General features: G+C 48.0%; 1 protein-coding gene across 1 annotated transcript in view; it reads right to left on the bottom strand.

The window, feature by feature from the left end:
• The window catches only part of F5 (coagulation factor V), a 114,619-nt gene extending 95,832 nt beyond the window's left edge, over positions 1 to 18,787 (bottom strand). Inside the window, exon 1 of the mRNA XM_073563806.1 lies at positions 18,491 to 18,787. Within this exon, the coding sequence (XP_073419907.1) occupies positions 18,491 to 18,642 (152 nt within the window). The 5' untranslated portion in view covers positions 18,643 to 18,787. The remainder of the gene's footprint in view (positions 1 to 18,490) is intronic.
• Between the last annotated feature and the right edge of the window lie 407 nt (positions 18,788 to 19,194).

Genomic DNA, 19,194 nt, shown 5'->3' with positions numbered 1-19,194 from the left:
CCCTGATCTTACTAGCATCTCTATATGGGTTCTTTCACCCCATCGCCGAGCAGGATACCTAATCCCTCACTTGCCCTGCTCTTATCCCTAAGTAGGGAACTGGCAGGGGAGAGCACTGGTCCCACCGCTGCACTAATACAACAAAAGGTAAGGTCAGACAGACACGAAAAGGGACAGGGTAAACAAAAAATGCAACACTTAGCTCCCTCTGATGCAAAGCACCGCACAGCAGAGTAAGGCACCAGACAAGCGATCTCAGCAAAGCACCACTGCACCCAGAGAGCTCCTTCCTGCAGCTTGGTCGCTGTAGAATGAACTAACACCGACAGTCAGCTGATGCATCAGGTGACCTTTTAAAGGATGTGGAAGTGGTCCCCACCCACATCAGCTGAACCAGCAGCAATGCAATTACACCAGCAGACCAGCAAGGGGGGGGGACTAACATTAACCCCCGATGGCCTGAAAGGAAAAAAGTTTTAATTTAAAGAGACCAGATCTGCCACAAATCCAAAAATGGATTGTGACACTAATAGAATCACAGAATAAAAGGCTGTTAATGTTAATAGAGTAACACATTTCTAAAAAAAGTAATGGTGAGTCGTTACATGCCTGAACTAAACTGCTCATGAGACGTGGCATCTATCCCAAACACCTCGATTCTGCTGGATATTTCTGCTGATCCAGAACATTACTTTGCCCAAGCAGAGGCACTATATAACTCACTATATGGTGTGGCAGGGCTAAGGGTCGTGTAATCGATGGGAGATATGTGTCTCATAAATGGCTTGTCTCTATAATGTAAGGCAGAAGTAAAGCATAACAGATATTGTTATTGTTTTTGTTTGAAGGACCTGTGGTGAGGTCACAGTCAGGTGACCAGTCAGCTGCTGGGAACGTGGGTGTGGCTACAGCCTTATAATGTGGCCTGCTCCTGAACCAGGGAGTTGTGTGTGGGGAGGACTAAGCCTCCCATGTGTGCTGAGACTCCTGCTCTGAGTCTACAACTATGGACATTGTGTTATTTTGCCTGAGCTAAATGGCTATTTGTTTGCTGTTATGTTGCCTTGTACGTTTATGCCGTGAATAAACTGCAAGCACTGTGGAAGAACCTGTCTCACATTTGTCTCCCGCTGCACCTAAGCGAGCCACATCCCCACAATTGGTGGTACACGTGCGGGCAGCGGTCCCAGCAGAGACTTGAGACAGTTGCTGCATGTCCTGGGTGAAGTTTGCAGCGGGGCAACAAGCATTGCCGGGAATCATGGAGGACCTCATGAAACACCTGGTCCAGTCCCAGGCACTGCAGCAGGAAACCAACAAGCTGCTGTTACAGCAGATCCAGCAAAGCCAGCAGGAGCAGCGGCAGCAGTTCCAGCAAAGCCAGCAGGAACAACGGCAGCAGATGCAGCTTCTGGCAACCGCCATCCAGGAGGGCAGGACGAGCGCCCCAACCCCAGGTCGGGCTGATGCCACCGATGTCGAGAAGGCGGTGCCCAAGGTCCCCTCGGGTGTTATTTGCTGGAAGTGTCATGGGCCAGGACATATAGCGGCCCGTTGTCCCCAGACCACCGAGCAGATGGACTGCAGCATGGGACGCCGTAGTTCATACTACGCATATCCAGCTTGCAGTGTGAACTCGCTACCTAACAAGGGGCCACAAGCGTGTCCCGTGAAGGTGAACGGTCGAGCAGTAATGGCGCTTCTGGACTCCGGGAGCTTGGTGACCCTTGTGAGGGCCAGTTTTCCTCTAAACATACTCCCGGGTAAAAAGATTGGTGTTCGGTGCATACATGGCGATGCAAAGGACTACCCTATGGCTAGGGTGAAGATTGAAACGGCGCATGGCACCGAGTCGCATGAAGTTGGTGTTGTTCGAGACTTGTTGCATCCCATAATTATTGGCCGGGATTTCTGTCTGTTTTGGGATCTGTGGGGGATGGGTTCTGAGTGTGCTAGCAAGAGCAGGGAACCAATCCACCCCACTGAGGTATCGCCACCACCAGAGGCAGACGAGTTCCCTTTATGTGTCCTTGTTGGGGATGAAGAGGAAGGGTCCCCTGTACCTGACATCCCGGAGTTAGGGGTGGCCGGGGAGAATTTTGGGACTGCCCAACATAGGGACCCCACACTAAGGGAAGCCTTTAACAATGTCACCGTCATTAATGGGGTTGCACAAGAGCCGGGAGCAGACACAAGGTTTCCCCATTTTATGTTGAGTGGGGAATTGTTGTACCGGGTCACGAAAATAAGGGAGGAGGTGGCAGAGCAGTTAATAGTACCAGGCCCCTATAGACGAAAAGTGTTGGACATGGCCCATTCACACGTCTTGGGGGGACACCTGGGGGTGGAAAAAACCCAGGAACGGATTGTACAGAGGTTCTATTGGCCTGGGTGTCACCGGGAAATAGTAAACTATTGCAGGTCCTGCCCGACATGTCAGTTAACTGCCCCCACATCTCATTTTCGGAACCCTCTTGTGCCACTGCCCATTATTGAGGTGCCATTTGAGAGAATTGCCATGGACTTGGTCGGTCCCTTAGTTAAATCAGCTCGGGGCCATCAGTATATATTAGTCATCCTGGACTATGCCACACGCTATCCTGAGGCCATTCCCCTGAGAAACTCCTCTGCGAAGAGTATAGCCCGTGAGCTGGTCCATGTGTTTTCCCGGACGGGTTTGCCGAAGGAGATCCTGACCGACCAGGGGACACCTTTTATGAGCAAGGTGATGAGAGAATTGTGCAGAGTCTTGCAAATTTCCCAGCTGAGGACTTCAGTGTACCATCCACAGTCAGATGGCCTTGTTGAGAGGTTTAACAAGACCCTGAAGAGCATGCTGAGAAAAGTCATAGAGGAAGATGGTAGAGACTGGGATTGTCTCTTACCGTATTTACTGTTTTCTATCCGTGAAGTTCCCCAGGCCTCCACGGGGTTCTCCCCCTTCGAGCTTCTGTACGGCCGGCATCCGCGAGGTCTCCTAGATATAGCCAAGGAAACCTGGGAAGCCGAAGTCACGCCCCACAGAAGCGTCATTGAGCATGTGGCACTGATGCAGCAGAGGGTTGCAAAGGTAATGCCCATTGTTAAAGAACATCTCCGCCAGGCACAAGAGGCTCAGGCCAGGGTCTACAACCGGTCAGCCAGAGTGAGGCAGTTCAATCCGGGAGACCGAGTTCTCGTGCTAATCCCGACGGTGGAAAGTAAGTTCTTGGCCAAGTGGCAAGGGCCATATGAGGTGGTGGAGAAACTGGGAGACGTAAACTACAAGATCCACCAACCCGGAAGACGGAAGCCATACCAGGTTTACCATGTTAACCTTATCAAGCCGTGGCAAGATAGAGAGCCAGCGGTAACTCCGTGCTTGCTGGGCAACCTAGAAGGGGAGGTTGGAGCCGTTACCATAGCGGAGACTCTATCGAAGGCCCAGAAGCAGCAGTGCCGGGAGTTACTCCAGAAAAACCGGGACCTGTTCTCAGAGTTGCCGGGGTGCACGAAGGTGGTGGAGCACGAAATTCTGACCGAGCCACATGTGCGGGTGAACGTGAAACCATATCGTATTCCTGAGGCCCGGCGAGAGGTAATCTCCAAGGAGGTGCAGCGTATGTTGAAGCTCGGGGTCATTGAGGAATCCAAGAGCGGCTGGTCGAGCCCGATTGTCCTGGTCCCAAAACCTGATGGTGAATGGAGGTTCTGCAACGATTACCGGAAGCTGAATGAGGTCTCCAAGTTCGACGCTTATCCCATGCCACGCGTTGATGAGCTCATCGAGAGACTTGAACCTGCCAGGTACATAACCACTTTGGATCTGACCAAGGGATATTGGCAGATCCCCATGGCACAGGAAGCCAAGGAGAAGACGGCATTCTCCACACCAGACGGGTGCTTCCAGTATGTCCGGATGCCGTTTGGCCTACAGGGAGCTCCAGCAACCTTCCAGAGGGCGATGGATAGAATCCTTGCACCTCATAAGCTATACGCTGCTGCATACCTGGATGATATCGTCATCTTTACCCCGGACTGGGAGACTCACCTGGAAAAGGTCCAAGCAGTGTTTGACGCTCTAAGAGAGGCAGGGTTTACAATAAACCCGAAGAAGTGTGCCTTGGGGAGAGAAGAAGCCAAGTACCTCGGATATGTAGTGGGGCGTGGCGAGATCAAACCCCAAATCAATAAAGTGGAGGCAATTCAAACATGGCCGAGACCTCTGTCAAAGAAGCAAGTTAAAGCCTTCCTGGGGATTGTGGGATATTACAGGAGGTTTATCCCAAACTTCGCCACAATGGCTGCACCTCTAACTGATCTGCTTAAAGGGACAAAGTCAGTGATGGTCAGCTGGTCCGAAGAAGCAGAGTCAGCCTTCCAAGAAATGAAGGGAGCGCTTTGTAAGCAACCCGTTTTGGTGGCCCCAGACTTTAAACGTGAATTTGTCCTCCAGACAGATGCCTCAGATGTCGGGGTAGGAGCTGTCCTTTCCCAAGAGATACGTGGGGAGGAGCATCCTGTTCTCTACTTGAGTAGGAAGTTGACTTCTTGTGAGAGAAATTACTCAGTTGTAGAGGAGTGTTTGGCCATAAAATGGGCAGTGGACACATTACGGTACTACCTGGTGGGACGGAAGTTTAGGTTAATATCCGACCATGCCCCACTCAGGTGGATGAGGGAAACCAAGGGCAAGAATGCTAGGGTCACCCGCTGGTTCTTAGCCCTACAAGACTTCAGCTTCCATGTAGAGCATAGGGCCGGGAAGCTACATGGGAATGCCGATGCCCTCTCCAGAATCCCTTGCCTGGTAGGTGAAAGTGCCAAGCCCCACGGCTTTAGGCAGAGGGGGGAGGTATGTGGCAGGGCTAAGGGTCGTGTAATCGATGGGAGATATGTGTCTCATAAATGGCTTGTCTCTATAATGTAAGGCAGAAGTAAAGCATAACAGATATTGTTATTGTTTTTGTTTGAAGGACCTGTGGTGAGGTCACAGTCAGGTGACCAGTCAGCTGCTGGGAACGTGGGTGTGGCTACAGTCTTATAATGTGGCCTGCTCCTGAACCAAGGAGTTGTGTGTGGGGAGGACTAAACCTCCCATGTGTGCTGAGACTCCTGCTCTGAGTCTACAACTATGGACATTGTGTTATTTTGCCTGAGCTAAATGGCTATTTGTTTGCTGTTACGTTGCCTTGTACGTTTATGCCGTGAATAAACTGCAAGCACTGTGGAAGAACCTGTCTCACATTTGTCTCCCGCTGCACCTAAGCGAGCCACATCCCCACAATGGATACAGCACGCTTCCTAGCATCAGAGACGCACTGCGCATGAGCAGAAGCCATCTTCTGAACTTTAGGTAATGCACACTGCACATTTGAAGTCAGAGACCCGTACACCCAGCTTCTTAGGTGCACTGGGCAAGATCGGAAGTTCAGAAGATGGCTTCCGGTCATGCCCAATGGGTCGCTGACGCCGGGAAGCGTACACTCAGCTGCAGAGGTGCGCCTGTGCGAGATTTGCAGGAGATGGCAATGACGACAACTCCTGCAAATTATGTTATCATACCCACAGGGGCATAATAACATGGAAGAAAGGACTGACTAGTCTGGGGCAACTAACGCCCCATTGACTAGTGAAAGCCCTCATTAGTATAGCAAACGCGGACATTATAAATGTTTTTTTAAAAACCTAGTTTGTACAGAATAACGTTATACAGGGCTGGTTTGGCAGGGAATATAAATAAATAGGAAAATGCTGCTGGATTGGAGAGTATGAGAGACCTGACAGGTTCCATTTAAAAGTGAGAGATGTGAACAATAATCCAATCAGTGGTTAGCCCTGATACTCTCCAGGATTCAAATCACATGAAGGACAAAATCTGCAAGGAGTTTGTATGGTCTCTCCGTGTGTGCGTAGGTTTCCTCCCACACTCCAAAGACACCGGCAGGGAATTTTGAGACCGGGGGAAAGTGATGGAAATGTCTGTAAAGCGATGAAGGGGATTGAAGTAAGACGTCCCTTTTAATGTTACCTCCCTTTAAGAAGTCCTAATGTATATATGTAATTATTCTTGGTACTGCTCCACTCATAGTGTATTACCATTTTTTGTGTGATTGGTACTGCCACATCATATATGTGTTACCATGCTGTAAAGATTGTAATATATTGTGTTGTATAATGTTCTGCATATTTATGTATAGATTAGGGTAAGCTAGTGCATCCTTTGGGGTCATTAGAAGAGGGCACTTTTAGTATATATTTCTCATAGATAAGAGTAAGTGTAGTTCTGTTGTGGGCCACTAGATGGGGGCATACTAGTGTGCCTGGTAGGTATATCTTGTAGGAAGTTCATAGAGGGTTAATGGTAGTAGGAGCTGCTATGGGATAAGAGAATGTAGGATATAAGAATAGGTTAGAAGGCAGAGCACGCCCGACATGTCCACAAGGGCTCTAGGCCCAGGACGACATAGCAGCTACGTAACGTTCTGTTGGAAGAAAAGTGCATAGGCACATTCAGACGGGTGCTGGATGAGACATAAGCACCCTGGGAGTTATGGTGTTTCACAGCAACAAGTGAAAGAGAGAATTTCGTGGTCCAAGAGTTGTGCAGGGCGCAGAATATTCACAATGTGGCAGATCTTAAATAGGGCTGAAGCTTGTAAGTCTGGGGCGAAACGGATGAACGGGATCCCCTATGTATTGAGGTCCTACAGAAGTGATGCTGCGGTACCGTCTAGGGTGCTATTACTCCGTTATGTGCGTGAAGACAAAGAAAGCAGGAAAGTGCAGGAGGAATCCTGTGTGGACTGTAATGTTACTGATGTGTCCGGGACCATTGAAGAGAAAAGTAAAATTGCTTGTTTGGCATCTGAACCGGTATCTGTGTCCATTCTTTCCACCCTATGCACCGAAACTGGGTGTACAGGAGCTGTGCCACACCGCAGTGGAATCCCTGACGGTGAATCAGAACCCCAAACAGGTACGCAGGCAGAAGCTGATAATTTTTCTGTGGGAGGAGGCCAAGACGCCAAGGCCCTGGTGTCCACGGCCACGACAACCGTCCTGGCTGAATCCTACAGCGATGCGGAATATGATGTCATTATATAAGCAAGCACAACAAATTAATAACCAAATAAATTACAGGACAAAATATGTTGGGCACCATAATTTATAACTTATCCACATCAAGAAAGGTGGAATAAAGACTGACAAATTCACACATTTTACAGAACGGTTTATGAATATTTACAGTGATCATAATAGCAGCAAGTCTAAATAGTCACAAAATGTTAGCATGTAAGCCCTGCCTAAACCTCTTGATGTTTGCTAGCTTTATTTGTCTTGATCCGTCTACCTGATCGTATCTCATACAGGATGAAAGGTCACGCAACGAAAAACAAGAAAATAGTCTATCTATTGTTTCTATCTATAGTGGCTTGCAAAAGTATTCACCCCTTAGGCTATTTACCTATTTTTCTACATTACAATCTGTGTTTAAATATTTTTGTAATCCGATTTGTGTGTGATGAATCAGCACTAAATAGTCAAAAATTTGTGCAGTGTAGTGAGAAAAAATATAAGCATAAATTAAATGTATGGGATCAAATAACTAAAAGCTGACATGTGCATATGTATTCACCCCTTTAGCCCCTAAAAACTTCTGTTGCAAGCAATGACCTTCATAAGTCACATACTTAGTGAAAGGAAGTCCACCTGTGTGCAATCTAAGTGTCACATGCCTGTCAATATATACACACGTTTTCTGAAAGGCCAAAGAGGCAGCAACACCATTAAAGGGAATCTATCACCAGAAATAATGCGGATAATCTGCAGGTAACAGCATTATAATCCTGCACGCAGCCAAATGCAACGGGGAAAGAATGGTCTTTATTCTCCCCGCCAGCATTCGGTATCCAGTCATAGAGGCGGGAGCGGTGCCGGCTCAGTCACTGCTCTGAGTATATAGAACAACCGCTGTAACCGTGCCCCCGGCCCTGACTGACACTGGCTGTATATTACAGCGGCAGGTCTGTATACTCCGAGCAATGACTGAGCCGGTGTCGCTCATGCCCCTATGACTGAATACCAAATGCTGGCGGGAAGAATAAAGATCATTCTCTCCCCATTGCATTCGGCTGCATGCAGGCGCCGGACAGCATCATAGCGCTGTTAACCTGCAGATTAACCACTGTGACAAAGTCACTGGTGGAGTAATGGAGGCGGGGATGTGTCACTGCACATGAATAGTGTCAGTGATGGGAACCAGAGTAGTTTCCTTCAGCACACTACGTATTGTGAGGGTGAAATTAAAATTGCATTATGGGCTGGTTTTTATGTGGATAATGTGGGTGGGAGAATGTCCACCATATCTCCACCTACACAGGCCAGACCTTAATCCACCTGAGAATCTGTGGTCAGACTTGAAGATTGCTATTCACCAGAGGAAACCATATAACTTGATGGAGCTGGAGAAGTTTTATACTGATTAAAATGAAACCTGGGGTGATGAAATCCGTCTTGTGGTTGTTGTTTAATCTTTATTTTCAGTTTTGAGTTAATGATATGGTCGTGCTCCGGGGCGGCCTGTGGGGTGGTCTTCATGTGGTGCTCTTGTAAGGGGATTGAATAATGTTACTGCTTTACCTTTCCTCCTTAGGTGGTCCCGGTATTGTATGTTTTAGTGTAATGTAAGTTAACGTGTATTTGTTCAGATATTGTGGTACTGCTACATAATAATATGTATTACCACTTATCAGTGATGGCACTGCTATACTAGTACGTGTATTGCCGTTTCCTGTAAACTGTACATATTATTGTATACTGTATGTTAATATAGGGAGAGTGTAGTGCCCACTTTTGGCCACTAGATGGGGTATTTTAATCTTAGTGCCCCAGTTCTTAGATAGTGCAAGTTGATGGTTAATAGTAGGAGGGGCTGCGGTGTGGTAAACTAGTGTAGGTGTTAGGTTAAGGCAGAGGGAAACAACAACCACAAGAATGATTTCATCAACCAAGGTATCATTTTAACACCTTCTCGACAGGTGCCGTACATGTACAGCACATGTCATGTCCCTCCTTTTGATGTGGGCTGCGGCGATGAGCCCACATCTTTCCTGACACGTCAGCTGTTTTGAATGCCGATGGGTTGGCATCACAACCTGGGGTCTGCAGCAGTTGGCGCTCATAGCCAGTGAACATTTCTGCTTACACACAGGCGATCTGATCAACTGCAGCTTCTAGTCTTTTGAAGCATGCAAAAAGTAAAAAAAAAAATGTTTTTAAAAATATTAAAATACTAGCTGAAGAACCCGGCGCTGCACGGGCATAGTACCGTATTTTTCGGACCATAAGACGCACTTTTTTCCCCCAAAATTTTGGGGTAAAGTGGGGGGGTGCGTCTTATGGTCGCAATATACTTACATCCGTCCATGACTGGTGGCTGGTGCGGGTGCCGCGGGGCTCTGTGGTGCGGTGGTGGCAGCGGGCTATGCTCCGGTGCAGGGGTAGTGGCTCTCTGTGCTCCGTGGGGGGCTCCGCCGGCATTTCCTCGAAGCCCGGAGGCCCCCGCACATCCATTGCTGGCTGCTGCCATGTTGCGGTGGCCTCCGGGAACATGGACGCCGGGAAGATGGCCGCCGGTCCGGGGACGGCGCATGCGCAGGTTCAGATCTCATCCCGAGATCTCGGGAGACAAGATTCAAATCTCGGCAACGAGATCTCGTCCCCCGAGATCTCGGGACGAGATCTGAACCTGCGCATGCGCCGTCCCCGGACCTGCGGCCATCTTCCCGGCGTCCATGTTCCCGGAGGCCACCGCAACATGGCAGCAGCCAGCAACGGATGTGCGGGGGCCTCCGGGCTTCGAGGAAATGCCGGCGGAGCTGCCGCCCCTGCACCGGAGCACAGGCCGCTGCCACCCCCACCCCACAGAGCCCACCTGCCCCAGCCCAGCACAGCGCACCTGCCCCAGCACAGCCCACCTGCCCCAGCCCAGCAAAGCTGCCCCAGCCCAGCCCAGCTGCCCCAGCACAGCCCACCTGCCCCAGCACAGAGCCGCCGCCGCTGCACCAGCCTGGACCACTGAATGACCCCTGTGACCACTCCTCCACCTGTGACGGATCCCTTCCCAGGTAAGCTGAATTCGGACTGTAAGACGGATCCCCATTTGACACATTATTATTTTTTTCCCTATTTTCCTTCTGAAAATTGGGGTGCATCTTATGGTCCGGTGCGTCTTATAGTCCGAAAAATACGGTAACTAACTACGGTTAGTTATAACAAATTATAATGATTATATCTATATATAAAGCTGAGTGTATAGCCCCGTCCACTCCGCATAGCCACATTTACTATAATATCCCACATTATTCCGTCAGCCAGAGCTACCAGACTACTACCCCTAATATCCCATATCATCCCGTCAAAGCCAGTAAAAGTAGAATAGTGAAATTGCACAGAAACAGGGTTCACTAAGATCCCGGGTTTTCTACTGATCAGGCTGATAGTCTCACTTATCTGCCACCATAAATATTACAGTCATGCTTTTCACCAATGGACAGACACAAACCTTATACATTAGTACAGTAGAGAAACCTTCACACACATTTTCATGCACCGTCAACTTGTAATTTGTCCGGCTGAGTTGCTCATGGATGTACAGCATCTGTATGCAGTATAGTATCATATTTAATGGGTTGTTACAGGAAAAGCATTACGTGTTATATGGGTATATTCAGGTGAATTATGGGGAAAGTAGCACTTTAAAAAAATTCACAGCAGCAGAGCAGAGTAAGGGTATGTGCACACGCTGCGGATTCTGCTGCGGATCCGCAGCAGATTCTGCTGCAGTGTACAGAACCATTGTAATCAATGGAAAACAAAAACAGCTGTGCACATGCTGCGGATTTTTCCGCGCGGATTTGCTGCGGTTTCTAATCCTCAGCATGTCAATTCTTTGTGCGGATTCTGCAGCGGCTTTACACCTGTTCCATTGTACAGGTGTCAAACCGCAGGCTTATCCGGATTTACCTGCGGAGTTTGCAAAATCCGCAAGGAAAAATCCGCAGCACAATCCGCAATGTGTGCACTTACCCTAACACATCAATAATGCATAAAAGTGTCTGTGAGAAAATATTAAATCCACACGACATTCTTCTGTCATGTACTCACTGCTCCTTTCTGGGGGACAGACAATGGCTGGGAGCTTATGTTCCTGGGGATGCTATATTTCTCCCACCATGTCAGAGTCTGCTGAGGTATTGTCAAGTGGGAAAACTTGCGCATAGCAACCAATCACAGCTCAGCTACTTTTAACCAGCTCTGGTGAAATAAGAGATGCTTAGTGATTGGTTGCAAGGAAAACTGTTGGTCATAGCAACCAATCACAGCTTAGCTTCTTTTGAACAGCTCTGGTGAAATGAAAGATACTTCATGATTGGTTGGTGACACACACACACACACGCACGCACGCACGCACACACACATTGATTTTTATATATATAGATCTAATATATAAAGCTCAATGTGGGTGTGTATGTACTGTATGTATGTATGTCCGGGCATCCGCACCGTCGCAGCTACAGCCATAAAATTTTGCACAGTCACACGTCTGGACCCCGAGAGCATCATAGGCTATGTTGTGAGGCGAAATTTTAACCCCGCGCGTTCCAATTCACCAAACAATTTTTCCCCTATCTACTTAATGGGGAAAAAGTGTATGTATGTATTGGCATCTGCACCGTCGTAGCTACAGCCACAAAATTTTGCACAGTCACATGTCTGGACCCCGAGAGCATCATAGGCTATGTTGTGAGGTGAAATTTTAACCCCGCGCGTTCCAATTCACCAAACAATTTTGCCCCTATCTACATAATGGGGGAAAAGTGTTGGAGGCAAATTAACAGCTGCCAGATGTGAACAAGGGGGACTTAAAGAATGAGAGCGATGGCGCCAAAGAGTATATTCCGTATAGTTGCTAAGGTGGGGCCCTGACATGGGATACTCACCACACACGGGGATATGAACACACACAAAATGTGCCACACACTACCACGTGCTTCAACACATATACCACCCTCAGCACACATTTCACCACACATACACCAACCTCGCCACATAAAAGTCTAAACACAAAAGTCGCCACTCAAAACTCGCCACGCTGTCCCAGAGCTGTTTAACAGATGAAAAATGAGCTGTGATTGGTTGCTATCAGCAACAGTTTTCTTTGTAGACAGTTGTGGTAACTGAGGCCTATTATTCTTATCATTTCTATGGTGTTTTCGTCCTTCTGTAAAGCTGGAAATAACATAATTTATTACCGTGCCAACACAGACCACCCTCTGACACAGACTGCAGGGGAAGCCCAGTATCACACAGGATAGGATTAAATACACAGCTCAGCAGTCAGTATCACACAGGATAGGATTAGATACACGGCTCAGCAGTCAGTATCACACAGGATTGGATTAGATACACAGCTCAGCAGTCAGTATCACACAGGATAGGAATAGATACACAGCTCAGCAGACAGTATCACACAGGATAGGATTAGATACGCACCTCAGCACACAGTATCACACAGAATAGTATTAGATACACGGCTCAGCAGACAGTATCACACAGAATAGGATTAGATACACGGCTCAGCAGTCAGTATCACACTGGATAGGATTAGATGTACAGTGTTTATGTGCAATATAATCATTATAATTTGTTATAACTAACCACAGTTGGTTTCTATGCCCAGGCAACGCAGGGCTCTTCAGCTAATATATATATATATATATATATACACACACACACATATATATATAAAAGTTCAAATCACTCCCCAATGGCCCCATCCAAAATAAAACAAAAAAAAATACAGAAATTGGGTATTGCTGCATTCAGATTCGCCAGATCTATCAAGCTATAAAAATAATTAATCCGATCGGTAAACATCGGAGCAAAAAAAAAGTCAAAACGCAAGAATTACCATATTTTTCGCTTTATAAGACGCTCCGGATTATAAGACGCACCCCAAATTTTGAGGAGAAAAATAGGAAAAAATGTTTTTTTAATAAAATGGTGGTGCTTCTTATAATCCAGGCGTCTTATTGCTTACCGGTCTGTCCCCAGGTTGCTGTCACCCACTCTGTCCCCGGGGTGCTGCCGCCCACTCTGTACCTGCTGCTGCTGCCGCCCACTCTGTACCTGCTGCTGCTGCCACCGCGCTGGGTCCTCCAGGTGCTGCCACCGCTGCGCTGGGTCCCTCGGGTGCTGCCGCCGCCGCGCTGAGTCCCTCGGGTGCTGCCGCCACCGCACTGGGCCCCCCGGTGCCTGCCGCCGCTGCCGGGCTCTGTCCCGTGCTGCGTGGGGGGCTCTGCCGTTCCATCCATGCCTGTGCAGAGGCTTGCTTCCTGGAAAATGGCCGCTGCGCAAGCGCAGATGGAGATCTCGGCATTGAAATCTCGGGAGATGAGCGGCAGCACAAAAAACGTATGTTTGCATTGTAAGACGCACCCCTATTTTCCCCCCAAATTTGGGGGAAAAAAGTACGTCTTACAAAGCGAAAAATACGGTATGTTTTTTTATTCGCCACAACATTTAACTAAAATGCAATAACGGTTGATAAAAAGATCATATGCACAGCAAAATGGAATCATTAGAAACATCAGCTCAGCCCGCAAAAAATAAGCCCTCACCCTGTCCCATATCACGAAAATTGGAGACACTATGAGTATCGGAAAATTACATGTTTTTTTTTTTTTTTTTTAGCAAACTTTCAATTTTTTTCACCAATTAATAAAAAACAACCTATACATGTTTGGTGTATATGTACTCGCAATGACCTGGAAAATCATATTGTTTAGAATTTGTTGAACATGGTGAAAAAAAAAAATCCAAAAAACAGTTGTGGATGGTAAAATCAATGGTGTTGTTCAAAAGTACAACTCGTCCCGCAAAAAATACGCCCTCACATGGCCATATTGATGGAAAAATAAAAAAGTTATGGCTCTGGGAAGAAGGGGAGCGAAAAACAGAAACGCAAAAACGAAAAGGGCTGCAGCGTGAAGGGGTTAATTAGTATAACGGCGCCAACCTGACACTGTCTGTAGGTTAATCAGCACAATCTTGCTGACAGGTTCCCTTTAATTATCCTTTAGGTAATTAATATACAATTGCTACAATAATTTTGTTTATGGAACAAACTTCCAAGTTCTGATGAAAAGATGAAGAAGATTGTTACTTTGATTTCCTATTCACATTATAGATGATGCTTCTGGGGAAAATCTTAGATTACAGAATTCATGATCTACAATACACTCCCAATCATCCCAACCAGGATAATTATGGGTAAATACCCTATGGAGCTCCTACACAATATTCCACACAAGAAAAATGGAGCATACTGCTAAAGCCCAAATATCAATATGAAATATAATTTTAATGATACAAATGCTAGAAAAAAGCAGACAATAATTACAGACATTACATAATGAAGCAAAAACACAGAGCTATTTGGCTAGGGTCAGAATGCACCAGTATAAAAAAGGTGCTGCCAGAGACATTGTCCACGATTTGCCACGCCATCGGGAGATATTCCAGCCTTTCCCCTACAAGAACTGCAAGCGATAATTTACCTTTTTTGTATACCTTTATCTCAAGCATTGTGTTTTGTGTGCATTTCCCGTCATTGCCGTTACTGATCTTGTCTCCATGTGTGGAGTACTCCTTGTATAATAACCGGTTCAGTAAACCCTGTTAACCCCTTCTCTGCCTCCAGCTCTTCACTGCATCCAATGAATCTCTTCCTTTTACATTTTGGTGTAATCGGCAGGATGCAGTCTAATAGCACAGAGGCAGTAGAACAGGCAGCTGGGCCCCGAACCAGTATCTCTCTGTGGGCCATGCTGAGTAACTTGCCGAACTTTACAGGATCCAATACTATGTTGTAGAGTTGGACGGAACGCATGAGGGGTATAATGAGAATGCACCCTATGACCTCCGCGCTCGAGGCCGAGGTGGCCATTATGGCTTTGGATGGGGAGGCTTTAGACTCCGTGATGCTGCGTACCCCCCAAGACCGTGACACGTTTGCGAAAGTGCTCCATATCTTGGAGGCGACCCATGGGAACCCCACTGACGTAGGGGAACTTAGGACTCGCCTGTTTAGCCGTATGCAAAGAGAGGGGGGACTGTTACGCAATATATGAATGCCCTACAAGAGTTGCACACCGCCATTGTCAGAAAAGACGGGATAGGGATAGGGCCGACAGATGTCGTGTTGCATGACTTGTTGGTGACAGGCCTGCGGGACGCCCTGACCAAGCAGACCCTGAGAGAGCGGGTGTGGGCAAACCCTCGTATGACTTTTGCTGACATAGGGAGAGAGGCCCGTTCACGTGAACAGGAGCAGGGAGTGACGGTCCTGGTAGGGAAGGTCCAGAGTGATGAAGCAGCTGTGCAGTCGGTTGCTGAATCCCAATGGGCTGAAGAGATGAGAAAAGAGCTGTTAAATATTCAAGGGGAACTGGCTCAGGTGAAGTAGAAAGTCAAAGCTGGCCAGTGCGCCTCCAGGAGCCAAGGCGAAGTAGATGTCCATAACGACGGCCGAAGGTTCCGCAGACAGACGCCCTTCTCTTGTTATAACTGCGGAGAAATAGGACATATGGCTAGGGAATGTCCGCGACGGGATGGGCCCTGGCTGCGCCGCCTGTTAAACTAGAGGTCTCCGAGCCTGGGGACATTGCCCGGAGCCAGAATGGAAAGGAAGGAGTAGTGAAAGTCCCAGGAATCTTGTATAATAACCTGTTCAGTAAACCCTCTTAACCCCTACTCTGCCTCCGGCTCTTCACTGCATCCAACAAATCTCTTCCTTTTACACTCCCCCCATGAGCGCGGATGATCGTACATGACGTACTATACCGTCCATGGGCATGAAGGCCCAGGACACATGGATGGTATAGTATGTCAAATGTCGTGAAGGGGTTAATGTGTAACTACTGAGAAGTGCGGTAGGATTCTTTACCTCATTATATCTTTGTGGAAATCTAATATTTGTACTGGTTCAAGTAATGAAAGTCTATGTGTTCAGAACTTTAAGATTTAAGTCAGTTATCTTCTCACATACGGTAACTTACCTAACACACCAGAACCCATAATTAGATGTTAAAGGGAACCTGTTTTGGCCACTATAAGATGCCGCCACCGCCTTTCAGGGCTTATCTACAGCATTCTATAATGAAAGATAAGAAAAATAAGTTTTATTATACTCACCCGGGGGGCGGTCTGGTCCGATGGGTGTTGCAGGTCCGGGTTCGGCGCCTCCCATCTTCCTGCGATGCCGCCCTCATACTTGCTTCCTCACTACTGGCATCACGCTCCTGCGCAGGAGTACTTATCTGCCCTGTTGAGAGCAGAGCAAAGTACTGCAGAGCGCAGGTGGGTCGCCCTCCCAGGGCCGTGGGGTACTCGGTACCGGGCCGGTGTCAGCGGGATGTGTAACAGCAGCAGTGACCCGGACCGTGGCCCTGGGAGCCCAATTAATGGGGGGAGTTGTAATGGTGGTGGAATGTAGTTAAATGAATAGTTCTTGACGCCACCTGTGGTGTTCGGCAAGTGAGGTGTTAGGCTGACGCTGCATGCAGATCCTCTGGGACTGATGGTGTGTTGCAGCCAAGATGGTGAAGCTCCCCACAGGTGGAGCTGTAGTCCCAGGGTAGTGTAGATGTGGAATTAGAGGAGAGGCACAAGCGGTGTAGAAACTGGTACCCAGATGTAGCGGTGCTGGGTACGTTGGCGCGAGAATGAATGGAGGACACCAGGGCTTGTCGTTCCAAAGCTTTACTCACAGTCTGTAGTACACACAGGTGCCTGCCTCCGTGCCGTGTCCTCCGGGTCAGGGACTCAGTCAACCTCCAGGCAAGATGGAATGCTCCCTTCCAACACTCCGCCAACATGTGCCTTTCTGAACGTCTCCTCTATAGCGCCTTCAAGTGTGAACTACTCCTAGTACTGAGTTACACTGGAGTGCCTCCTAACAGATGTTCCCAAGAACTCTACTTGTATGGCAGACAGCTCTAGCCTGCTTCGGGGACTCCTTACTCCTCAGTCCCGGCTCTCTATCCAAGTTGCTGTTGTGCCCCCAAGTCTTAGATGGGAGTAGTGCATTTACAGCCCACTACTCCACTGGTGTCTGCTGCAGGACCATTAGCATCCATACAACCTTGGGGATCGGGCCCCGGCCTTGCGCTTAGAACTTCTAGGCAGGGTTCTTCCTCTAACCCATGTCCTCTCTGTTCCCTTTTACTCCTTCGTTCCGTACTAATCTCTCTCTCTTATGGAAGATCAGGTTTCAGTTCAATGTCTTTCTCCTTCTTTCCTTTCCCGTGCCAGCAGACCCAGGTTACTGAGGTCTGCTGCAGCACCTCCTTCCTCCATCCCTCTCTCAGGGATCTTCTTTCCTCACTCCTCTCTGAGTGGCTTCCTCTCTCAAACTGACCCCTAGTCCTAAACCTTCCCACTCTTTTATGTATTCTCAACTCCACCCGCCTCCCAGCACGTTTCGTGTTCCAAGCAGGGAGCCACCAAAGGTGCTCTGCTACACTCCAAGCAGGGAGCCGCAATGTGGCTTTGCTGAACTACTGTGTTTTGTGGGAGGCGAGTGTTGGAGCGTGGTCAGGAGCCTCCAACTTACCTGGATGGTGGGGCACCACACCTCAGGAGGAGGTGCAGTACCTCTGTGGCGACTGAGCCTCAGGGGCGCCACACAGGCGCTGGGAAAGGTCAGAGAAGTCCAGTGCCTGCGCACTGCAAGAATTTGCTCTGCCCTCAACAGGGAAGAGAAGTACGCCTGTGCAGAAGTGTGATGCCGGGAGCAAGGAAGCAAGCAGGAGGATGGCATCGCAAGATGGGAGGACCCTGACCTGTGACAACCAATGGACCGATCCGCCCTCCCTCCCGGGAGAGTATAATAAAACTTATTTTTCTTATCTTGGAGGTCGGACCGGGGGCTTATCTACAGCATTATAGAATGCTGTAGATAAACTCTGAAAGGCAGCGACCGCATCTTATAACGGTCAAAACAGGTGACAGGTGCACTTTATAATTAAGTAATTCTTATGAATATCACTCAACGCTGCTGATATCAAGGGGGTATAATGTGGCATGAGGGGGGTATGGTAGGCTTTCTTTGGGTAAAAAAAAAACAACATAGCAGTTTTTAACTTCACTTTTTTTGAGTCAAACCCAGGAGTGGATCCAGCGAGAAGGAAAACCATAAATCTCTCTTTTAGTTTTCACATTGCTTTTGAAAGAACTCCTGACTTTAAAAAAAACTATGAAAAACTCAACACTGCTGCATGTCTCTATCTATCTATCTATCCCATATCTATCTATCTATATATCCCATATCTATCTATCTATCTATATATCCCATATCTATCTATCTATCTATTACACATACACGGTTGCAGCCAGCACTACAGTACCCTGCATTCTGCCCACAGATCAGCCTTGAGGTCAGTACCTGTCATTCTGCCCATTGCTGTAGTCCCAGTCGGTGATGACAGCAGCCACATAATAGTTTCTCTCCAGGGCGGTCACACAGGGGGTCTGTGCCAGTGACCCCAGCAGCAGTAACCAGACCAGGGCTCCTGGGTGATGCATGTGTGGCTCCATGGTGCCTTTTAGTCCATCCAGGCTGCTGCTCTTCTCTCAGTCCCCAGTCCTTTCTGTCAATAGAGTTCTGAGGACATGGATCAATAACAGTGACCTCTTGCCCCAGCCACTGACATCAAGACCAGGAGATGATCAGCCCTGCTCCTCACCCACCCAGGACTGCAACCCATGTACAGGCAGCTGCAGGGCACCTCATATATCCTGCATCACTCATACAGTTCCTGCTGACACAGGGGTGGGATGGAGAAAGTTTACAACAATCCCACCCCTGACTCATCAGTCACTACACTGCATGCACAGGGCTTGGACCTAGCTGAATGAATTTTAGGATATGGACTAGTCTATACTATCTGTACTGGATCTGTATGATTCAATATGTTTCAGTGAAATGAATGAAGAAAAAAAAATCAATTAATCATGTCCAGTCTTCATTAAACGGAGGAGCTACGAGACGGACTACAACTATTCACAGCAACGTTGGTAATTGAGAAATTGCTGGTAATCGTCTGTCTGCGGTATATTTAGGATCTACTGTATTGGTGGTCATGTCTA

Source organism: Dendrobates tinctorius, unplaced genomic scaffold, assembly GCF_039654945.1.
Source record: "Dendrobates tinctorius isolate UK_male_01 unplaced genomic scaffold, ASM3965494v1 ptg000398l, whole genome shotgun sequence".
In the NCBI taxonomy this organism is placed as follows: Eukaryota; Metazoa; Chordata; class Amphibia; order Anura; family Dendrobatidae; genus Dendrobates; species Dendrobates tinctorius.
This window is presented reverse-complemented; position numbering and strand designations above follow the sequence as displayed.